At 45.9% G+C, this 21,191-nt stretch overlaps 1 protein-coding gene across 7 annotated transcripts; it reads left to right on the top strand.

Annotated features, from left to right (window-relative positions):
* Positions 1–447: 447 nt before the first annotated feature.
* LOC100119494 (anoctamin-8) lies at positions 448–20,599 on the top strand. 7 transcript variants are annotated; one of them, XM_032598517.1, is made up of 17 exons: positions 448–771; positions 4,942–5,027; positions 9,358–9,518; positions 9,691–9,967; positions 10,292–10,480; positions 10,873–11,058; positions 11,131–11,283; positions 11,370–11,505; positions 12,001–12,056; positions 12,854–12,928; positions 13,001–13,267; positions 14,277–14,474; positions 14,823–15,117; positions 16,996–17,310; positions 17,387–17,651; positions 17,731–18,103; positions 18,179–20,599. In XM_032598517.1, exons 1-17 carry the CDS (start codon positions 534–536, stop codon positions 18,344–18,346), a joined length of 3,438 nt encoding a protein of 1,145 aa, XP_032454408.1. In that variant the 5' UTR covers positions 448–533; the 3' UTR covers positions 18,347–20,599. The 7 variants fall into 7 exon arrangements, with proteins under 7 accessions (XP_032454408.1, XP_016840085.1, XP_032454407.1 ...); XM_016984596.3 differs by having other exon boundaries at positions 16,975–17,310; XM_032598516.1 differs by having other exon boundaries at positions 13,001–13,312.
* The last annotated feature ends 592 nt before the right edge of the window (positions 20,600–21,191 follow it).

Below are 21,191 nucleotides of genomic sequence, written 5' to 3'. Positions count from 1 at the left end.
AAAGACTGTGCAGCGGAAAAAAAGTTCGCCACGCGCTTTATCGACGTACCACCGAGGAACATATCCAAAAGCGTACAGGCGCATCGAGTTTCGACAATGCAAGGTATACGCCCCTGTGTGTGTGTGTGTGTGTGTCGAGAAGGTCGTCGCGTGTGTAGAGCCTGTCGTATAGGGACGAGATAAGAGTATATATAGAGAGCGAGGAACGAGACGAGGAAGTTTCGCGCTCCGTCCATTTCCGCGCCGAGAATAAATCCAAGGAAGTTATGAGCCGAGAGCAGAAAAAGCGAATGTAGGCTAGCTCGGACAGACGTGTACACGCAAGAAGCAGCAGAGCAGCGAGACAACGATTGCACGCGCGCAGGGCTGAGAGATCGGGGTGGCGGGGAGCATGCGCGTTAGCGGAGGAGCCGCAGCAGTAGCGAGCCGAAGAGGAACGAGTGAGAGAGCGAGCGTCTCTGGCTTCAGTAAAAGCGCAGAAGTCCAGGGCAGAGGGAGCGGTCGGCTCGAAAGCTCTCTCTTTCGGAAGCAGCATGCCTGCAGGCGGCGAGGGGTCGGCGGCTGCTGAGCAGCAGCCGATCAATCGCGGCGGCGATAGCCCCGAGACAATGACGACCAGTGCATCAGCGGTTACGGCCAGCTACGAGGAGTGCGCGAACGGTAACAGCACCGCTGCGACAAGTGCATCAGCCGAGCCGACTGTCACACTGGCGGCCGACGGCCTCAGGAGGAGAAAGGTCATACACGCGGCTAAAGAGACCCTGGACAAGGGTGAGTCGACACACACACACACACACGCACACACTTTGTTCCCGTGCGTGATGACGCATATAGTGCGCATGAAACTGAAGAAAGTGAAGTGCGGGTGCAAAAAACGCTGGGCAATGACCTTATTGCGGCTGCTTTGACATCGATCTACGCGCGCGAGAGTTTGTCGTAGTAAGTTTTTTAACGAAGAGACTCGCGGGAGGTCCTATTCGACTCGAGTTTCCTTCGCTTCAACGCGGCGGAGAGGGAAGAACGCCCAGTCTTTTTCGCGGAGTTGTATTAAAACGAGGCGGAGCCGAAAAACAGTAGAGTTCGATATGCTGCCAAAAAGCGTATTAAGATCAGTCACCTTCGTGCTTCTGTAATTCCGGACGTTTTTACATAACTGTTCGATAAGCGCGTAACTTCGCTCTCGGCTATGTATTCTACACACCGCCGCGAAAGTTTCACGGTCGATTTCGTGCAATAATTATGAGGCACAATAATGCTCTCCCTATAGAACGTTAAGATATAGCTTGTGTACATTACATTCTGTGTTCATTGAATTCTATGAATGGCTTTGCTTTAAACAATGACGGCATATCGCTTTTGATATTTGGCGAAAAAAGATTCATTCATCGGAAAGGCAATATTCGCGGCGATTTGAAAAGAATATTTTACGGGATGAAAAGCCCACAATAGTTACATCCATTAAATCTCGCGGGGAGAGACAGAGAGGCGGCGCCGAATATCAAACTAGCTTGAATAATTTACCGTGTGTTGGCCCATTTCTATACAGCGGAACAAGGAATCCCTAAATGTGCTCTTTTGTTCGCTCCTTTGTTTTCGTTTAGCGCGGGGCTGGCCAAACTACGAAACTCGCCTGTGCATACGTCCGTACACACGTTCGTTCCAAAAATCAATCGTCGATATTAAATTTCGCGCGCAAAGCCCATAAATCGTTAGCCGATCCAATTCAGCCGAAAGCGCGCCGCGAACGCGAGGTATAATCAAGTCCGATAATGCCGGGCCGAAACGCAATCAGCGGCCGCATCAATTCTTACTTTTCTCGGTGACAGGCGCTGCAGTAATGCGATTGGGACGATTTGTGCCCAAAATATTGGACGTGTCCCCCAACGCGCGTATGTAGCCCACACGCGACACAGACGACGTTTGACACGGATTTGACCGAATTTCGCATTTTCGATGAGCGCGCGCGGGATTAGATAATACGGGCTATAACGCGAGAGCTGCTGTATGAGACGACTGTATAGAGGAACTAAATTTTTTCCAGTAGTCTAACGCGAATTCCGTCGGACATCAGCTTTTTGTTTCGCGAAATGGTTGTAAAAAATGTAATTAAGGTCGCTTATTATCGTGTATACGAAACGAGAGTGCAAAGCTCGATACCTCTGGGGAAGATAAAAACTCGGGTGAAATTGACGGTGTAACAACTTCTGGACGATTACACAACGATGCGGCGATAAAAAAGAAACTCGGTCGCGCGCACACGCAAAAACGATCTGCTCACACCGCTGTCATAACGGTATGTAATTCGCTGGTAATACGGATTTGTACATCGCGTTAATCTCGTCATCCCAGAGAAGACCTTCGGATGAATTAGCATTTTAACAAGTTTCCGCTCCGGGACTCGTTCGTCGCGCTTTTTTCGAAGCAGCAGAGGTGAAATCGCTATTTTTACTATCAGAGAATGAACGGTTAATTGGATCTCTCTCGACGATCCGCACGTCTAGTTATCGCGGGAATTTGAGGGAAATCGAGTAGCTTCTGTGTTTTGAGGTTTCGCGATATTCCTTTTGCGAAAAAGAAATAGAGAGAGAGAGAGAGAGAGAGAGAGAGAGAGAGAGAGAGAGAGAGAGAGAGAGAGAGAGAGAGAGAGAGAGAGAATCGAAAGCCGCTGTAACTGACGCTCCTCGCGTGTATTGGCGATCGATGTTACACAGGTTATTCACTATTCATCGCTATGAGTTTCTGTCGAACACGCCTTTTGCTCCTGCTACGCATCGACGCTTTATTTTCTGAATAGACGTCGACGTTAAAGCGCGAATACCTTCGTCCATACAGCTAGGATTTTCGAGTTATTTCAATCGAAAATTATTCATCCAACTTCGGAATAAAGCTCGAAAATTGCTGAACGGACGTTGCCATTCCGCCCGCGATATATCAAAGGAGAATAATGCCGGGTACTTTGCGTTTCCGGAAATTCCAAAAAGCATACGGCATCCGCCAAGATATACCGAAGAACAACATTCTACAGCGAAACCCGTCAATTAATACCCCGTCACTCGAGAAAAACGACGCTTGCGGATCTATAATAACAAGCTTGTATTCTTCCCCGACGAAAATATTGCCGTCGGCGCGTCGATAAATCAATAAAAGCAACACACGCACACGCTATACTCCTCCGCTTGCGTTAATCCCCTTCACGCGCGTCCCTATAATAACGAGCAAGTAGCAAGCACTCTATTCAATTTCTCGGCTGAAACTATATCAATCGAGCCTCTTTCTCTCGCCGAGATAACACTCGTGCGCAGGGGAGTAAAAAAGCTCGCGTCTTTCGCGGAAATCATACGAGCGATTGAACCCGGACTTCGTCGTCGTGCAGTGTGTAGGACCAGCCTTTCGAATATTGTGTGCGGCACTACTGCGGCGCGCCGACAATAAAGTTCTATTTCCATGCTCTCGGCGCGCGAGCTTTTCAGGCCAATGCTCGACTCTGGCGCTCAGCTGCAGCACGCGAACCCTCGTGTCAAAGATCGCGTTTACACCGACGATCTCGTCTCTCTCTCTCTCTCTCTCTCTCTCTCTCTCTCTCTCTCTCTCTCTCTCTCTCTGTGTTATGATGTATACTGCACGTATATCAAGTTTTGTTATGCAAGCTCGACTCTTTGCAGTCAGCGCTTATGATGTGCCGCGAATCGATTCTGCAATTTTCGAGACGATTGAGTTATCGGACGGGGCGTAAAACCATATCTACGCATTTGTTCGTCTGCGAATTAAGCGCGTCGCAGTAGCGTAGGAATAAAATCAGGTATGGCTTTATTAAAAGCGAGGATATTAATGACACACTCGCGAGCGCCTTTATTATGCGCGGAAGCTTTTTTACGAGCCGCATATAAAAACTCGAAAATCCCCCTTCATCGCGCCTGAACGTCAAAGAGGCGACCTTCCTTTTGCTTAGTCTAAAATAAAAGCGTCGACGTCGCTCCCTGCACACATGATGAATTAAAATTCGGAGGAAGGATATATGCGATCGTTCTCCAAATAAATCAGTGTATGGTATATGTATAGGTCGTTCGATAAAAACGGGGTCCCTATATGAATGAAGCAGGACAAACAAGCATTTTCGTGGATCATCGATCAAACGAAAAAATCGAAAGGATTTTCGCAGCCGGCCGCGTAGAAATCGCGAAGCTGACACGATAAATCATAGAGCGGAGTCGAAACAAGGCCAAATAAATCAGATATAAATTCTTGCGTGAGATGCAATTTGTGCCTTGATTTTATCCGCCGGCTATGGTATACACTCGATGTACACACACACACACACACACACATGGCCGCTGATGTGCAATGAAATATTGAGAAGCGTATTTACTTTTATCCGAGACAGACGTATAGAGCAGTAATTTGATTTGTATCCGCGTATACACGTGACGGGACGACGACGTGTACGCCACTATTTCCTGGTATCACGAAAGATCGTTTCGAAGAAAAATCGAAATAAAAACAACGGTATACCCTGTGTCGAAATCCATGATTAAGGAAGTTGGAAAAACTGCGCACGATTATTAAATACAAACGTGGTCATCGAATATGCCTCGTGGCCTAGTTTCTCCCCCCATCGACTTATAAGCTCTTTCGAGAAATGATAATCAGAACCTTCGAAACTTGCGCCGCGCTGCACGAAAAGCCGAGGGGAAATTGACTTTATCGCGCGAAACAAATTACGCGCCGCCCGGCGCCTTTTAATTCAGACGACGCGTATCTATAATACGTAAGCTCGCGAGTGCTCAATAACTCATCTGGAAGATTAAGGCTGCAACTAATTAGGTTTCAAAGTATAAGCGTGCTTCGTGCCCGAGAGAGAACTTCAATTATACTATCGCTTAGCCCTCTCGTAACAATTACCTTCTTGATTATAACTTTTTTCTCTCTCCTTTCTGCTTTCAGCTTCTCGTCTCCTGAGGCGCAAGATACCATGTACCGGCCACCTAATGACCCCCCGCCGCCTATGGATCCAAAAGGTTCCAACGCAAGTGAGTCGCTCTCTTTCTTCGCACACACAGACTATAAATCCATCAGTATATACAGCTAATCTATATTCTTCGATTCATCGTCGAGCGAGCGGCAGGACGAAAAGCTTTCCGAGAGTATTTCCCAGCCGTAAATCACTCGGTCTATCGTATCTCGGCGCCGCATCGACCTGACGCGTCCTTTCAAGCTGCACCGTTGCACATAGAGCGTATAACAAGCGCATCTAATGGCTCTACGTCGCTTATTAAATCGTTCATTACAATCATCCCGTCGCGTATAGCTTTTCATCGCCTCAGGGTCAGCGCCGAGGCCTTAATAAGCAAGATAGCGACTTGCTATTAGCGCAAGCTCAGCTGTACGTGCGGTGCACCTGATTCCGAGGATTTTCTAGCCCCCACGTGTATTATACAACGCGGTGATTAAGCTCTCGGAGTGTATACATAGGAAAAATTGCCGGTCGACTAATTGAGTGGGCGGTCGAGCTCTCGTTGCGAAAAATTTACTCGTCGTTACGTTTATAACGGATTTAATTAGCGAAACTTTTATCCCTGCGATTTTACACTCGAAAACTTTTTCCCCAACGACGGCGAGTTACACAAACTCCGCACACTCATTGTCATGGGTTTGGATAATTAGTCGAAACTAGCGATGGTTTTGTCATGCCCGCGCGTTGATATAACGCACAATAGCCCGAGCGAACAATCGCGGCAACAGCTGACCCTTGATACACGCGCGAACATGCCTCATAATTAGATCAAAGCGCGAATTTCGACGCGCTTGCCCTTCGGCGCCAGCTTACGTCACTGAATTTGCATATCGCAAATGAGCAGAAGTAATCGAATCATCCCTGTGTGCGCGCTATCCCCCTCGACGATCTCTACGTACATGGGAGGAAAATTCGCGAGAGCTTGCGCGCGGGGATGAGAATTTTTACTTATTAAGCTGGATTGAAGGAGCTTTTCGAGTTGGGAGCTTTTAATGTTTCTTAAGGAGTTATAAATTTTCAAGAGAGCCTAACTATACATAGCACTCTGAGAAACCGCTATTCTATTCCGGAAAAGTGTACGTGACCTTTCGCGGTTTGCCGAGCCGTTAAAAATTGATTTATAAGATTACACGACGAGGAGTCGTTTCGTTTATATTTCGAAGCTCTCGGTATGTATACCTACGGCGGTGTAATGGAAATTGGAAGCGCCGACGATAATTCTCCGAGTGTAAAAACTTTCGAAGCTCCTCGAATTCGTCAAATTAAACCTAATACCATATCCGAACGTCGCTCAATCGGACGCATCCAGCTTCGAAATAAGCCGCAAGAAAATATGGGACTTGTTTGAAATTCCCGCAATTTTCTCCACGTCGTACACCTGCAAACGCGTACAATATATAATACTTGTTGAGTCTCTCGCAGCTGCTGCGGTTTCGATAAGTAGTTTATCTCGAATTTCCAGACGCCGCCCCGCAGAGAGCTCCGTTATATAATAGCAGTCGCGCGTGCGGCATCGATCTCATAGACAGCCGCATTTCTGGCATTGTTCCGTAATTCCTCCGCTGATTAACGCACTTTGTGCTCCTGTCTCGCGCGCACTGCTTATAAATTCCGATATAATATGTTTAGAATGAAAACGATTCATTTTTTGACGCGTTTGCAAAGTAATAAGCCGAGAGAGCGAGAAGAAACTTTACAGTATAGCGGCGGCCCTTTCGAATCATTAGCGCGAGCAGCACAGAGAACTTTTCGCATAAATAAACCGTCGACCTGTTTACCCAAGAAACAATCCCCAAACAGGGAAATTTATGTAGCTTTCTCTCTCTCTCTCTCTCTCTCTCTCTCTCTCTCTCTCTCTCTCTCGGGCTAACAGCTCCATGAGAGGCGCGACGAGGACGAGGAGAATCGGTTTTAATTAAGCCGAGATCGCGCGGATAAGCCTGAAAAAACATGTCACTCCTTCAGCGACACGCTCACCTACAAGCGTTTTGTGGGAGAAATAACACGACGGCGACTATGTAGTTCCTTCCGGCGGCGCTCAGAGTAATGCTCAGAGCTTGCGACGACGCGCTTATTGATTCGCCCTCTGTCACGCGTGGATATGGAATATTCGAATCCGCGCGCCCGTATTCCAATTCTCTCTGCGCAGCTGTTGCGGAACCTTGTATAGAGTTACCTCGAGGCTGCGTCACTCGCGGAACTAATACGCGAGTATACACTACGGGATTAACGTTTAATTAATGCGCTATCGATTTTCGGACGGGGACGCTATTTTATAATTACGGAGCCGCGCGCTGGGGGATATTTATAGCGGACACGCGTTATTGGAGAAACCGCGAGACACTATCAATGTATACTATATACTTGCGCATTAACGGAATAATCCCAGCCGAGGGACAGGGAGAGCTTTTGAGACGTAATATCGGCGGAGAATCGATCGGTATTGGATTTATGAATGCAGCCTAGGCCTGACAGTTCTAGGTTGCGTCGTGCCTTCGATATCGCGGCACCGCCGAATTTCGGAAATGGATGGCCAAATAAATACGGCTGCAAGTGTATGTGTGTACACTGACATAGCATCGGTGTATAGATAAGGAGGACGTAAACTACCGGGATATGCTTATTACGGAGGAGAAAAAACGGTAATAGAATACCAATGGACATGGTTTATTCACTCGGTGTAAGAGCGGTGCCAAGAACCTTCGCTATACGCGATAAATATGCCAAGATTTAAAAAAAATTCGAGACGTCCCGCACACGAGCGCGCTGTCGACTTGTTTAAGCGTTTCTCAAGTGGCTGTATTTTTTCTGCCCTTTGCACCGGAACCAGAACACGTCGACGATTCCTACATATCTATCCTGTATAGCAAAAAAAATTAGCCTCACGGTCTATACCAACTGCGACGTTCCGAAAGAAAAGTCCGAATCACGCGTGAAAATAGCCGCCGCAAAAAGCCAAATGGTTTATGAATTGCCGAGCGATGTAGGCCAGATAGATGCGAATCTAGAGTGCGGGCCGACGCAAAATAAATCTCTATTTAAAAGCGGCCATTTGCATACACACGCAGACACTTTTTTCTCACGAGCTTACGTTATACACACAGCCGATCGATTTAAAATCGAAAAATCTCTCCATCGCGTCGCTGCGGATAATCGGCGAATTCGAGACTAGCCGAGCGCGTGATACCCGACAATGATCGGAGCGACGAGTGTATGAAAGAATAGATTGAAATAAAAAAAAATACTCGCGACTGCAACGTGGAGTGAAACTGCAGGGGGAAAAATCGTTCAACGCCCGCGCGAACCAGTCGTCTGGAAGATCTCCAGCACCACGCAGTTCTCCCTCTCGCTGGCGCGATATCCGATGCGACGGCGCCGCTGCACAAATAGACGACGACCTCTTTGCGCGAGGGTGTGTGTATGCATGTACGTATACACGCGTTGTAAAAACGGCTGCTGTATTTTACGGACTTCGTATGTAGAGAGATCAAGGGAGACGGTCTGATAACCCCGTTGTTTTCCCTGCTTTGAATTGGCTATGAAAATGTATACGACGCTACGCAAAAGTGTCTTTACAGTCGTCTTAAGTACACGTCGAGTGCGTCTGTAAATATTTTTATCGTCTCTCGCCTCGACCCTCCGATCCGAGAAAAGGAGCGCGAGAAGGGCTAATGTTTTTCGATTGAGCTCTTCCTGTACCGAAAATACGTTCAGCACAAAGCGACAATGGCCGCAGGAGGATTACAAGAAAGAAGAAGCGTTGTGTTATAACATTCGTATCATCCGCCTAATCCCCGCGCGTGCGATTATGCCTCCGGTAGTAGGACCACCGACTAGGTCAGACGTGTCCGCACGTGTAGACTCACGCGCGTTCGAAAATTTGGACGTTAGCCAGTGCCGCACAGCCTATCTATATATACTCTTTCCTCTCTCCCTCTCGTCTATCTATCGCCGCTATTCATCTCCATTTCTCCGGTCGCCCTCGTGCCAGAATCCGTATCGAACTGTACCCTCCCGCCAGGGCGATTATACGGGAAGGAAGCCTTGGAAATAAGGCAAAGAGACTGGCTCGTTTTTTTTCTTCACTCGCATCGGTGCAGCGACTTTTTTTCTAATGCGCTCTCGATCGGATTTCCGCGAGAGGATTCTCGCGCGCGTTTCTCTTCTTTTATTCGCGAGCCGAGCCGTTATTACCGGCAGCTCGCGCTCTATTAAGCTCGGAAAAAAGCTCTGCCTCAATTACCCGACCTGCTCGCTGATGATGATCGAACGACGTTGGCTATAATGCGATATCGGGGATAATTAATCCGTGGGATGTGTGTATACAGCGAGTTTCTGTCTTACAGGAATGCGACGTCGTGATGATGTTCCCGAGCGGCAGCAACGACGAGACCCTGATGTGGCTACTGGGACGACTCCGAGCAGGAAGTCCGGGACTGGTCGTGCACGTGCGTCATCACGCGTCGTCGGACAGTTATGGATTCTATTTGACAGCCCCGTTCGCGGTGTGAGTAGCGTATTATCTTGATCGACGCTTTCTTCCACCCACGCAACGAAAATTTTTCACAGCCCTCTATGTGGAGAGGGATGAAAAATAGCGAAAAAGTTTCCGCACTTAAGCTCCGAAAAGTTTCCATCGCACACGGTGTATAACTGTACATGACGCGCGTTATTCGCAGGCTTCTGAAAGCAGCGGAGGAGGTGCACCTACCGAAGCGGCTGCGCCAGGAGTACGGAGGCGGTCTGAAGGAATTCGTCGGCTCGGAAGCGATGTGCTTCGAGGGCAGCGACAACGAGAGTCTGTTTTTCACGACCCAGGAACGCCAGTCGCTGGTGCTCCACCTTTTGCACACGTTACGGGCCGGTCCCCACGACCTCAACTGTATACCGGGCCTCAAACTTGTCGACGGCCAGGCGATCATTCCGAAATGCCTGTCTTCGGGCATCATCTCACAGGTACTTCTTCTGTCGATATATCCACTTAACGTCGAAACTTTGTGTCGACTACTGACAAATTGCCGCAAGTTGAGAAAGTCGATTATCAAAGCACGAAACAAACGGATGTTAATCCGACATATTTTGATGTACGAAACTTTTTCCATCGCGCGACGCGCTCGAACTTTCGTACAACGTATATATGTAATACGGAAAGCTCGAAAGCTCGAGGACAGAAATTTGTCAGAATAAACCGTTGCATCACCCGAGAGATGGATCGTTCTCGAGGGTGTATTAGTGGCACTTGATAAAGGCAGTTTGCGTGCGTAACGATTATGTTCGCAGGTCTTCCCGCTGCACGAATTGCCGGCGTTGGAGAAACTCCAGCGAACGTGGGTCCGGGCATTTCTGAGTCCACAGCCCCTCGACGACATTTCCAGGTACTTCGGCGTCAAGATCACAATGTACTTCGCGTGGCTGGGCCACTACACCACCGCCCTCATTGTTCCAGCTGCAGTGGGTGTCATATACTGGGTAATGTCTCCTCTCGTTAAGACAATATTATACACGCGGAGCTTTCTTTTTCATATCTCGCATTGCCTCTATACAAAGCTCGCAGCTTTGAATAAGCTTCCGGAGTCGTAATTCTCAAAGCTCGCATCTGCATACAGAACAAAAACGCACGATGCGCGCGCGCGGGAAAGGAAAGTTTGAACGCGCTGGGGCTGTAAATTCTAGTTTATTTTGAAAGAAAAAACTTCGCGCTCGGTATTATGCAAATTTTTCCATCGTCCCTGCGCGAAAATGCTAATAGCGTATCGTGTACAAAGACCGATAAGGATTCTCGTTACGGAAAATATACGTTTCGGGAAAAATATAAAAGATACACATATACTGAGAAATGGAAATGGCTTTTCGATGCGCAGGTCGGCATCATCGGAAGGAATCAGGCGGTGGAAGACGTGGCCTACGTGCTGTTCTCGGTCTTCAATGTGATATGGGCGACCGTCTATCTGGAAACGTGGAAGCGCAGGGGCGCCGAGCTCGCTTACAGGTGGGGAACCCTCGATCAGAGGGATGATCTGCTCGTCGAGCCGAGGCCACTTTTTACGGTAAGCTATACGAGTTTTTTATAAAAAGGAGAGTAAAAGCCAACGAGAGGATCTCTCGCTTTCGACTTGCAGGGGACTCTGGAGATTTCGCCGGTGACGGGGCGGCTCGAACCGACCTATCCGAGGTGGAAGAGAAACGTCTTTCGTTACTTCGTCAGCGTGCCGATCGTCGCGATTTGTTTATTCTTCGTTTTTATAGTCATGATCCTTAGCTTCCAAATTCAGGTGAGATAACAATCGATGATACAAGTGGAAAGTTTTTGAACTTGCAAAAGTTCTGATATCGCGTGCTTTGTGTTGTTCGAACGAAGGACTGGTGGGACGGGCGACTGGAGGCCGCCGGTTATGGATTTTGGCTGAGCTACGTTCCAAAGGTGCTCCTCGCCGTCGTAATCGCCCTGATGGACGAGGCTTACTTCAAAGTCGCCGTGTGGCTCAACGACATGGGTATGTTTTGCATCGACTTTCTTCTTCCGAATTTCGTTGCAGACAATGCAGGGAGAGCCTTTTTGGCCGACGGTTCATTTGCGCCGAAGCTTTTTCACAGACTCTACCTTGTATTGATTTTTGCCAAACTACTTGCGTAATCTCCTTCGGAAAATCGATGATGAACGGCGGGAGTTTCAATTTTTTTCTTCTTTTGTTCGAGGCTTGCAATGTATATTCGAGTTTATTTTTCGGAAGACTACTTTCGGATTACGTCTGTGTATTATACGATTATAGTTTTTTTAACACATTTAGACTACTCTTAGCTTTCATTAGATGTACGAAGTGCGATTAACTTTGCTTTTCTTCTTTCGAACGTAAAGTGGTTTATTATTATAGAAAGGTAAAGTTGATCCCTCAACGAAGTAACATAAATTAGATATTTCATTAGAACACTATAAACGCATCTGAGGTAGAAATAGAATCTATGGTTTTTTCGTCTGTTGTTGGATGCAGAAAATTATCGCCTTGACACCGAGTACGAGAATCATCTGATCTACAAAGTGGCGCTGGTAATGAAAAGTCTTTAACCGTTTTGTGACTTATCGCCGTTATTATCTCATTTGTTGTTGTATGTGTGGTCTATTGCACTTATATATAGTTCCGCATCTTCTTATATCCATCATAACATTCGATCAGTTGTTCAGCAGTTACCCTCAATCGTCAAGCAAATTACGATCGATGATAAGATCTAAATTTATATCGAGCCGGTGTATCTTTGAGCATGAACACTACAAAAAAACGTGGAATCTATATCAAACGATCGCGAGGAAAACATTTGAAACAGCTGAAGCTCGGGGGCGAGCTTTTGTATAATTTAGACCATTCCGGCGAGCGGATAGAGAACAAAGAGGGAGAGAAAGATTGACCTTGAAGATTTGAAAGAAATGTGGATGACGGCCGAGACACGCCAACGAGTGTTCTAGAGCCTTTAGACATTCTCGAGTGACTCTTACCGATGTAGTAACGTGTGGGATGGCACTAAAGCTTTTTTTAAACCTTTCTCGTTTACATGAAGTCTTAAACTTTTTGCGCGATGGAAAATAAAGGCCGTGCCTTTAGAAAGTGCTAAACAGTGCCGAAATGAAAAGCGTCGAAGATATATTTAGACGACATAATTGAACGGTGTAAGAACTCTCTGCTGTGTATGAGTCATTGACCTTGTACCTCGCAAGAAAAAAATCGGCAGCTTGATTTCGAGGGTAGCTCACCATGTGCCGTAGTGCCTTGCTATTGAATGTTTAAATGTTACCAAATGCCGCGGGCATCGCCAACATCGAGCAATAAAATGGACCTTCTCGACTTTCAGTTTCAGTTCGTCAACTCTTTTCTCTCATTGTTTTACATTGCGTTTTACATCCAAGATCAAGAAAGACTTAAAGAGGTGAGCCCATTCTATTAACGAACTTCTGAAAAAAATCCAACCAGAGAATTAACTCTAATTATAAAATTACAGCAATTGGCAGCCCTGCTGATAGCCCGGCAGGTGATCGGTAACCTGAAGGAATCGGCTGTGCCGTACTTGATCGAGCAGCTGAGGCTGGCCCGTCTGAGCTTCGAGCTGTTCGGCGCACTGAGTCCGAGCGAGGCCCGATCGCCACCTGGTGAAGTGCCCAGCGAGGAGAAAGAGGCAGCGGAAACGAACAACGAGGAGGACAAGGAACACAAGGCCAAACAGCCGAGGAACGTCAGCCAAGCCGAACTGGAGAGCTCGCTCTACAGAGTAGGACACCCAACTAATTCTCTACTTAGTGACGTTGCTTTCAAGGTTTGATCTAGACTTAGCCGATCTTTCTTTTCGAATTTTTCTTCTTTGTTCGTTCATTTATTTACTTATTGTTTTTTACTCCTCTGTCTCACTGTGCCCGCTCTCTATCTAAATGTGGCTGATCTTATGGTTTACCTTGCGGTACCGCTGATATATCCACTTTTATTATTTTTCAAACGTTTTTCGGGAGAGAGCAGGTAAGGTCGATCGATTTCTTTTACATCAGGATATATCGCTGTACTCATGGTAAACCGTAAGAGGAACGAAAAGACGGTTTGTCTTCAGAGTTTTCTCATCTTCATCAACAAAAACCGCATGCATTTTTCTCCACGCTCACTGTGTACTATTCTACTTCTTCCCACATGCCTTGCGAAATAAGACAAGATTAGAATCGATAGGCAAAAGCGTCTTTCTTTCGCGGTGTATCGAATGATCTTTCGTAAATTTATGAGTATCGTCGTTTGTCGCGTGATGATTGTTGTCTTGTATTTTGATCGATACTTTTTGCAGATTAAAATAGTTTTTTTCCGTTTTCCACCGAATCCATCAACGAAGCACAGGTACCACCAAAAAAGGTAATATGATCACGTTCATCCAAGTTTAAAGAGTATTTCTGTATACCTATTACGTAACAACAAGTCGTGACTTTAGAGAAAAAGTATACATTTAATATAATAGTCAAAATTCAAATCATTAAAATTCAGTCCCTTTCTCATACTCACTGAGCACATTATTTTCTGTTCGCTTTGTGCATAGAAATAACAACTTGTTTTATGCGCACGAAGTCTGCACAAAAATCATACGAAATAATATACTAGCACACGGTAATCGAAAATTTTGACAGAAGAGCTAGTCAGATATGTATCGTTTAAAAGCATGCGCCAAAATTTTCGATTAACAACAAAACTATACCGGAGCAGGATAACCCTTCGGCTTGTAGAGAAAGAAATGCTCGAATTTGCAGTACGACGGTGCTTTCTCCGAACACCTGGAAATGCTGTCCCAGCTTGGCTACGTCTGCCTATTCTCATCCGCATTTCCGCTGGCCGCATTCGCCGCGTTACTGGGCAACCTTTTGGAACTGCGAGGGGATGCCTTCAAGCTCTGCTTCGTCCTTCAGCGGCCCTTCGGCCGTCGAGTATCGAACATCGGAACCTGGCAGGTACGACTGCGCTAAATTTGCGTTTCTTCGTTATATGTACACGACGAAGCTTTACATTCAAAAGAAATAGTGAGCGAAAGTTTCTCAGCGTCTTGAGAACTACAGAGAGCTCTGGGAGCTTAACAAAACACAAATGTACACAATCAGCTTACAAGCTGCAGATCATTAAAAGAGATTTTGATTGACCCAGTTTCCGAGTCTAGCCCCGCGCGCGAAAGCTTCGCAAGCTCTTTCTAAACACGTCACGACAATCATTTGCGTAAGCTTGAGAATTTCCGAGTCGCTCGCTTGCATATCCGGGTCAGAGTGCAGAGAGAGAAAGAGAAAAAAAATGTCTCGTGATTTCAGAACGCGATGGAGGCGATGGGTCTGGTGGCGATTCTGGTCAACTGCGCCCTGATCGGTCTCAGCGGACAGGTGCAGCGAATGTTCCCGGAGATGTCGGCGACGCAGACAATACTGCTGATAGTCGCGTTGGAGCACATAATGCTGGCCATACGCTTCGTCATCATCTGCGCTATACCGGACATTCCGAGCTGGGTCGCCACCGAAATGGCCAAGGTCGAGTTTCTGCGCAGGGAGGCCGTGAGGAGGCTCTCCTCGACGCCCTCGCCTACGGATCATCAGCCAGCGACCGTCATAGGTATGCCAATCCAGCGTATGATGCTCGATATCGCTGTTCTATCTATATATTATTCGACCCTACTTATCCAGAGCCGTTATTATTATTATTACTATTGTATATTATATTATACGATCATACCAATCTCAGTGCTGCTGGTCTTCCTTGGTTTTTTGCGCTCATCACGATGTGTATTATATATTACATTTTGGGTTTACACTCCCTGACTCGAGGGAGGAGTCGCTTCGAGAGAACATAAATCGATTCGGCGGGAGCACGCGCCTGTACATGATATTCATGCTTCAGACATCGACTTCTTCTCTCACTGCGTTTGAAAGCCGCGCTTTTTTCTTGCGATTCTATTAGGCAAATGGATTTATGTTCGCGAGGGATTCATCCGCGAGATAAATCAATATCCAATATCAACCACGAGCATACGAGCATAATTTAATTTTGAGCTCCGTACGGTTGATATTCGATAAGATACGAACTAACCATTTTATTATACTGTTAAATTTATTTGCAGTTTTCTTTACATAAGTTGTGTGTATATACTATAGAGTCCTTGGAACGTGCGACGGATATTTTTTCAATATTTTTTTCTCCCTTTAATATCCGCACGGAATAGCCAAACACATTGATCTCGGAGATTAAAGTTTACCAGTGCGAAAGAATGTTTCGAATATATAAAATGTATTATAAGAAAAAAAGAGATAGCGTGCTTCCATATGGCACACGTGTATTGCTTTTTAAATTCTGCCGATGCCCGACCCAGAGGGTGGGTCATTCTTTTTCCCCGCACTGCAAGAAAACAGTCAAACATCTATTGATCCAGCCTCCTCCAAGAGGGTCGCGTTTAATTTTAGAAGTTTGCATCACCAGCGTGTTTGTAATATATACATATATTTTTATAAAAAAAAAGTCTGCACGAATTATCTATGTGATCATTGAATTTGTTTGAAAATAAGTAACCGCAACATGATTCGTTTAAATTTCGGCCTTTATGCTTGGCTATTATAGTTTTCAAACTCTATTTTACACGTATACAATAATTAGTCTTGGATAAATCAGATTAGTTAATTATTCGTATATTGTAACATAAGTGAGCATGCTGTATTAAATCGGCGAAACACAGTGAAGTTTCTTTTTTATTTTGTTTTTTGTAAATTTTCAAGTAGTAGATAGAAAATTTCTCAGTAAATAAATGTTTCCCACGTCTATTATGCATTACTTACTACAGTAATATTTTACTCAATACCAAAATAAATGAAGTTACAGTTTGTAATATATTTATCAGCTTTTTTCGTTTAATTTTTCAAGGTACCGTTATTAGTTCGACCTTTTTATCATCTCTCCATTATTCAGATTCTTTAACATCGATTTATTGGTAGTTCTGAACGTAGATACATTTTTTAACCGTTTAAAGCACTTGCAGTTAAGCACACTCTCGTATCATATACATTCAAACATTCAGTGTAGAATGAGCTTTTTACGTGCTTGCACACGCACCGATACCTGCGAGTAAATATGTGGTTTTAAAAAATAAAGTCACCGATATTGCCATTTCATCATCTCTCATATACCGTGTACTGCACAATAAAGAGCTACGCTCTTCATTTTAACCGCAATAACTGAGCACATCTCGCCCGATCAATAATAGTCATTACATATTACCGATCGCAGCAGGTAAGTCGAGCAAAATAACGAGCCGAAATCAGTTCATAATTATCTAAGCGCACCGATCCCCGCACACTCCCCGCAGTATAAACAAAAAAGAAAAAGCAAAAATCTCCGTCTCGTGTTTGTCCTATCGGTACTACTCGCTATAATCGCGGCGTTCCCACCCGCGGTCTACTTTACTCTCGCTCGAACACTCAGGGAGATTCGTGGTGAGTCCAGCAGACGGTGCGTCGGAAGAGGATCTCCGCCAGCAACAGCAGCGCTGCGCCGAGGAGTTGGCCAGCGCTCGCTCGAGTTACCGGGGCCTCAGTCAGCCGGGCACGCCTACCGTCCCGTCGTCCAGCGCCCAGACGCCCAGCGGCCCAGGAACTCCGCACTCGCACAACATTCCCAGGATCGCGGAGACGCCCACCCTGCCGCCCGAGACACCCGGCAGCACCGGCAGCGGGAGCGATCACAGCAGCCCCTTTCTCGCGGACAACGCGAGGGACATCAGCAACATACCCAGGGGCAGCATTCCTGGCGGAGAGAAGGGTGAGTGCAGCGCGGCGAGATCGATACGCGGCTTGGCGAGAGACGAGGAGGGCTGATATGGTACGCGTAATTGCAGGACGAAGGCCGAGGGATTGGCTAACGGGCGAGCAGGAGTCGTCGGGAAGCGGAGATTACAGTCATCATCTGACGATCGGCCCGCACGGCGGCGTCGACTGGGTGCGTAGGCTGGGCCTGGAGACCGGCGGCAGGAAGTCCAGCGACTCCGAAATCAGCGGGGTGGGAACCGGAAGCAACAGCGGGGACGAGATGGCGCTGCACAGGTCGACCGATTGCATCGTTTCCAAGGAGCTTGCGGCCTCGTCAGACAGTGATCTACTTCGGTAAGCCGTCCAGGCATCCTTCGAGCAACGTGTGGCTCCGGTGAGAAAATTCAGCGAATATAATCGCGTCTGGTTTCAGGTCAATACCCCCGTGGGCGCCGTCGCCGAGGAACCAAAAGTTCCTCGTCTCGCCGGAGAAGGAGAAGAGCAAGGCCGACAAGCACCAGCACCAGCAACAGCTGCAGCAGATACAGCAGTACCAGCTGCACCGAGACTCGGTCCAGGAGCACCGGGATCGAGACCGACAGCAGCAGCAGCAACAACAACAGCAACAACAGCACGAGAAGGAGAAGGAAAAGGAGAAGGAACCGAGCGTCGCGTCAGACTCCAGTAGGACGGCGTCGAGTCAGGAGGAGTCCTCGAAGGAGGACCGCGAGGCCAAGAAGACCAGGGTCAAGCAGAGTCTGATGAAGAGGGCTCGATCTGTTGCAATATTTTCCCTTAAACTGAAGGTACGTATGCGTTTGATGAAAATAACTCGATTATGCCGATGTAAAAATATATCATCGCACCATCTCTGTTCTCAGGAGCGAAGGGCGCGAGAGGCGGAGGTAAAGGCGAAAGAGGCCGAGAGGGAGGCACGATGGCAGCAGCCTCAGTCGTGCGTGGGCGGCGAGCTTTCATGCATCCCCATAGAGCAGCTTATATCCGTCGAGGACATCGCGGCGATGGATATGCGCAGGATGAACCATTAGTTGCCGCTGCTGCTGCTTTTTATGTTATCCTTAATTCCGATACGGCAGCGATGCGACGCTGATGAGCTGATATTGTTCCTTAGGATAACGCGAAGAAAGCGGATCCTCTGGGACGATGCGAGAGATTCTCGATTGAAAAAAGTCTCATAGAAATTATGCGTCACGCATCAACTTTTCATATGCCTCTTGAGAATCGTTTTGGATTTTGTAAATAATGTGCATAATTGCGTTTCCTCGCGTTGATATGATATACTGTTATATGCCCCTTTTTTTACCATAATATAATTGTTACGTATAAATACGTTTCTTTTGTACATCGACTTTATCACTGAATTCTCGTCGTCGTATTATATACTTTCAATAGTCGTAGGAGAGATCCTTCTTGTCTTCGCGCGATATATCACCATCAGCAGCAGTTTCTATAAGACTTTTTCGACTGAAAAGCTCCGTCGAATAGAACAGATATAAAGAGGCACGCGACGACGTGTCCGCAAGCCAAAAAGGATTTGAGTGCTACGCAACGAAAGAGAATCGAGCCGGACAGTACGTTGATGAAAAATATAGTTTTTCGATTTTACGCTCTCGAAGATTTAGGTCGTTACGCGTAGCAATATGAATTAAAGCAGAAAAACGCAAAAACAGTCAGTATTACGTATAATGTACGGCCTGTCCTTACAGCAGCAGGCTTCTTTGTAATTTGGATCAGATACTACGAAGTAACGACACCAGCCGGAATGATCGTAAAGTTTTTTTCGGGCTCTTCGTTTCTGCGCGTTTCATTTCCTCGTTTCATCGCGAACGTCGTCGTGGGAGGGGGAATATAAAAGAAGAACAAAATGATCAAAGCCGATTCTTTTTCATGCGCACCAAACGTATAATGACTTTCTCGGTTGGATAACCGGAAAACCGCATTAAATTTATGTCAATTATCCTATTTGACGCGAGAAAAAAGGACGAATTTTTATGGTCGGATACGTGGAATAAACCTACGAACACAATGCAATAATGAACAAAATAAAAACGAACAATATGATAACAGTTACAGGGAAGCCCGCGGCTAGGATAGAGTAGAATCCATACCATCCACACACAGAGCAAACAAAAGCAGATGATAATACATGAGTTTGTAAAGCTCTAATTGTCGTAAGTGAAATGAAAAATTTTAGCCTGTGTATAGAACACGACACACCACCAGACACAGTTTTTTAGCATGGAACCTATAGTACGCTCCACCGATGGTGAAACATAATTGTTATTGTTGCTAAATTTTAAGTTGTTACCCACTGTTGACTAGATTTTTTGCTAAAAGAGGTCTCTGTACAGAACATGCGACATTTTTAAGAGAGCCGAAGGGGTTTGCGATAAAGTCAGTGACATGATGTTTCTGTTATTATCCCTGAGGATGTGAGTCTTGGATCACTTTTTCGAGTGCCCCGAAAACGACTAAACGCAAGCCATGCTTTGTATATTTTTCCGATTGCAAAATAGACGTTCCTGATCGTTTGACGCGTAAATGTATACTAATTGTTTGAAAAATGCACAGCTGAGACGAAAACTGAAAAGATTATATACGATTCCTAAGTTCAGATAAGTTAAAGTTTTGGCTTTTGCGAACATACACATGCCGCAGTCTTTTCTCGTTTCTATCCTTCTTCCAACGCAAGCAAAAGTGCACAAGACTCATTTGTACAGTTTCGGATGACTTTTCCTCTGCAGTGGATGAGAAGTCAAAAAAAAAAATGTCAGGGATCGCTCTGTACATAACTATTAGATAAAATAAAAAAAGCTCGTTGCAGCGGAGGCCCATAATTTTTGTAAAATTCGTTGTACACGGCCTAGCACACGCGCGCTCCCCCGTCCTCGCAGTCGCTGATGATGAAGGTGTATGTCGACGAACAAGGGAAACTTTTTGAGAGATGCCTCGTACCTTATTCAGACCAGAAGACAAAAGAAAGAAAAAAAGGAAAATACGCACTACTCATAGTTACTAATTAGACGCCTCGACGAAGGTGGCGACAGCGTCGAGCAGAAACCTATATATTGCACACTATTTTAGAATACACACACACTCACATAAACATTCAATGCCTGACTCGATGTATAGATGTAAATCGAAAATCGATAGTTACTACTTAGTCGCTTTCTTATTACTACAAAGATGAGGTTCAGGCATGTCCATTAAGCATATGTGTTTGTTAGATGTTTTGTATAAAAGAAAAAATCTGCTATAATAAAAAAAATCAAAGAATGTTACACACGATAGTTATTTTTATTGCCTATCCAGCTGTGTCGAATCTATAAACTAGTATGTGCCATCTGGAAAAATGAAACAATACCCGAAAATTGGAAGGAATCTATCATTATACCGATTTTTAAAAAGGGGGATAAGACAGACTGCAATAACTATAGGGGTATTTCACTTTTAGCAACGTGCTACAAAGTTCTGTCAAACGTAATACAAGCTAGACTCACTCCATTCGCGGAAGATATAGTAGGAGATTATCAGTGCGGATTTCGGCGCAACAGATCGACGAGCGATCAAATGTTTACCATAAGACAGTTGTTAGAGAAAAAGTGGGAATTTTGCGAAACCATACACCAACTATTTATAGATTTTAAAAAAGCGTACGACTCTATTAAGCGAAGCAAAATGAATCAAATTCTAGTACTTCTCGGTGTACCGAAAAAACTCGTGAGATTAATTCAAATATGTCTGAACGGAAGCACGGGAAAGGTCCGAGTAGGCGGTAATGTATCAGAACTCTTCATGATACGCGATGCTTTAAAACAAGGGGATGGGCTCTCTACGGTGCTGTTCAACTTAACGTTAGAGTATGCCGTTAGA

This window comes from Nasonia vitripennis, chromosome 3 (genome assembly GCF_009193385.2).
Source record: "Nasonia vitripennis strain AsymCx chromosome 3, Nvit_psr_1.1, whole genome shotgun sequence".
In the NCBI taxonomy this organism is placed as follows: domain Eukaryota; kingdom Metazoa; phylum Arthropoda; class Insecta; order Hymenoptera; family Pteromalidae; genus Nasonia; species Nasonia vitripennis.
The sequence above is the reverse complement of the archived record's forward strand: the minus strand, read 5'-3'. Positions and strand labels throughout refer to the sequence as shown.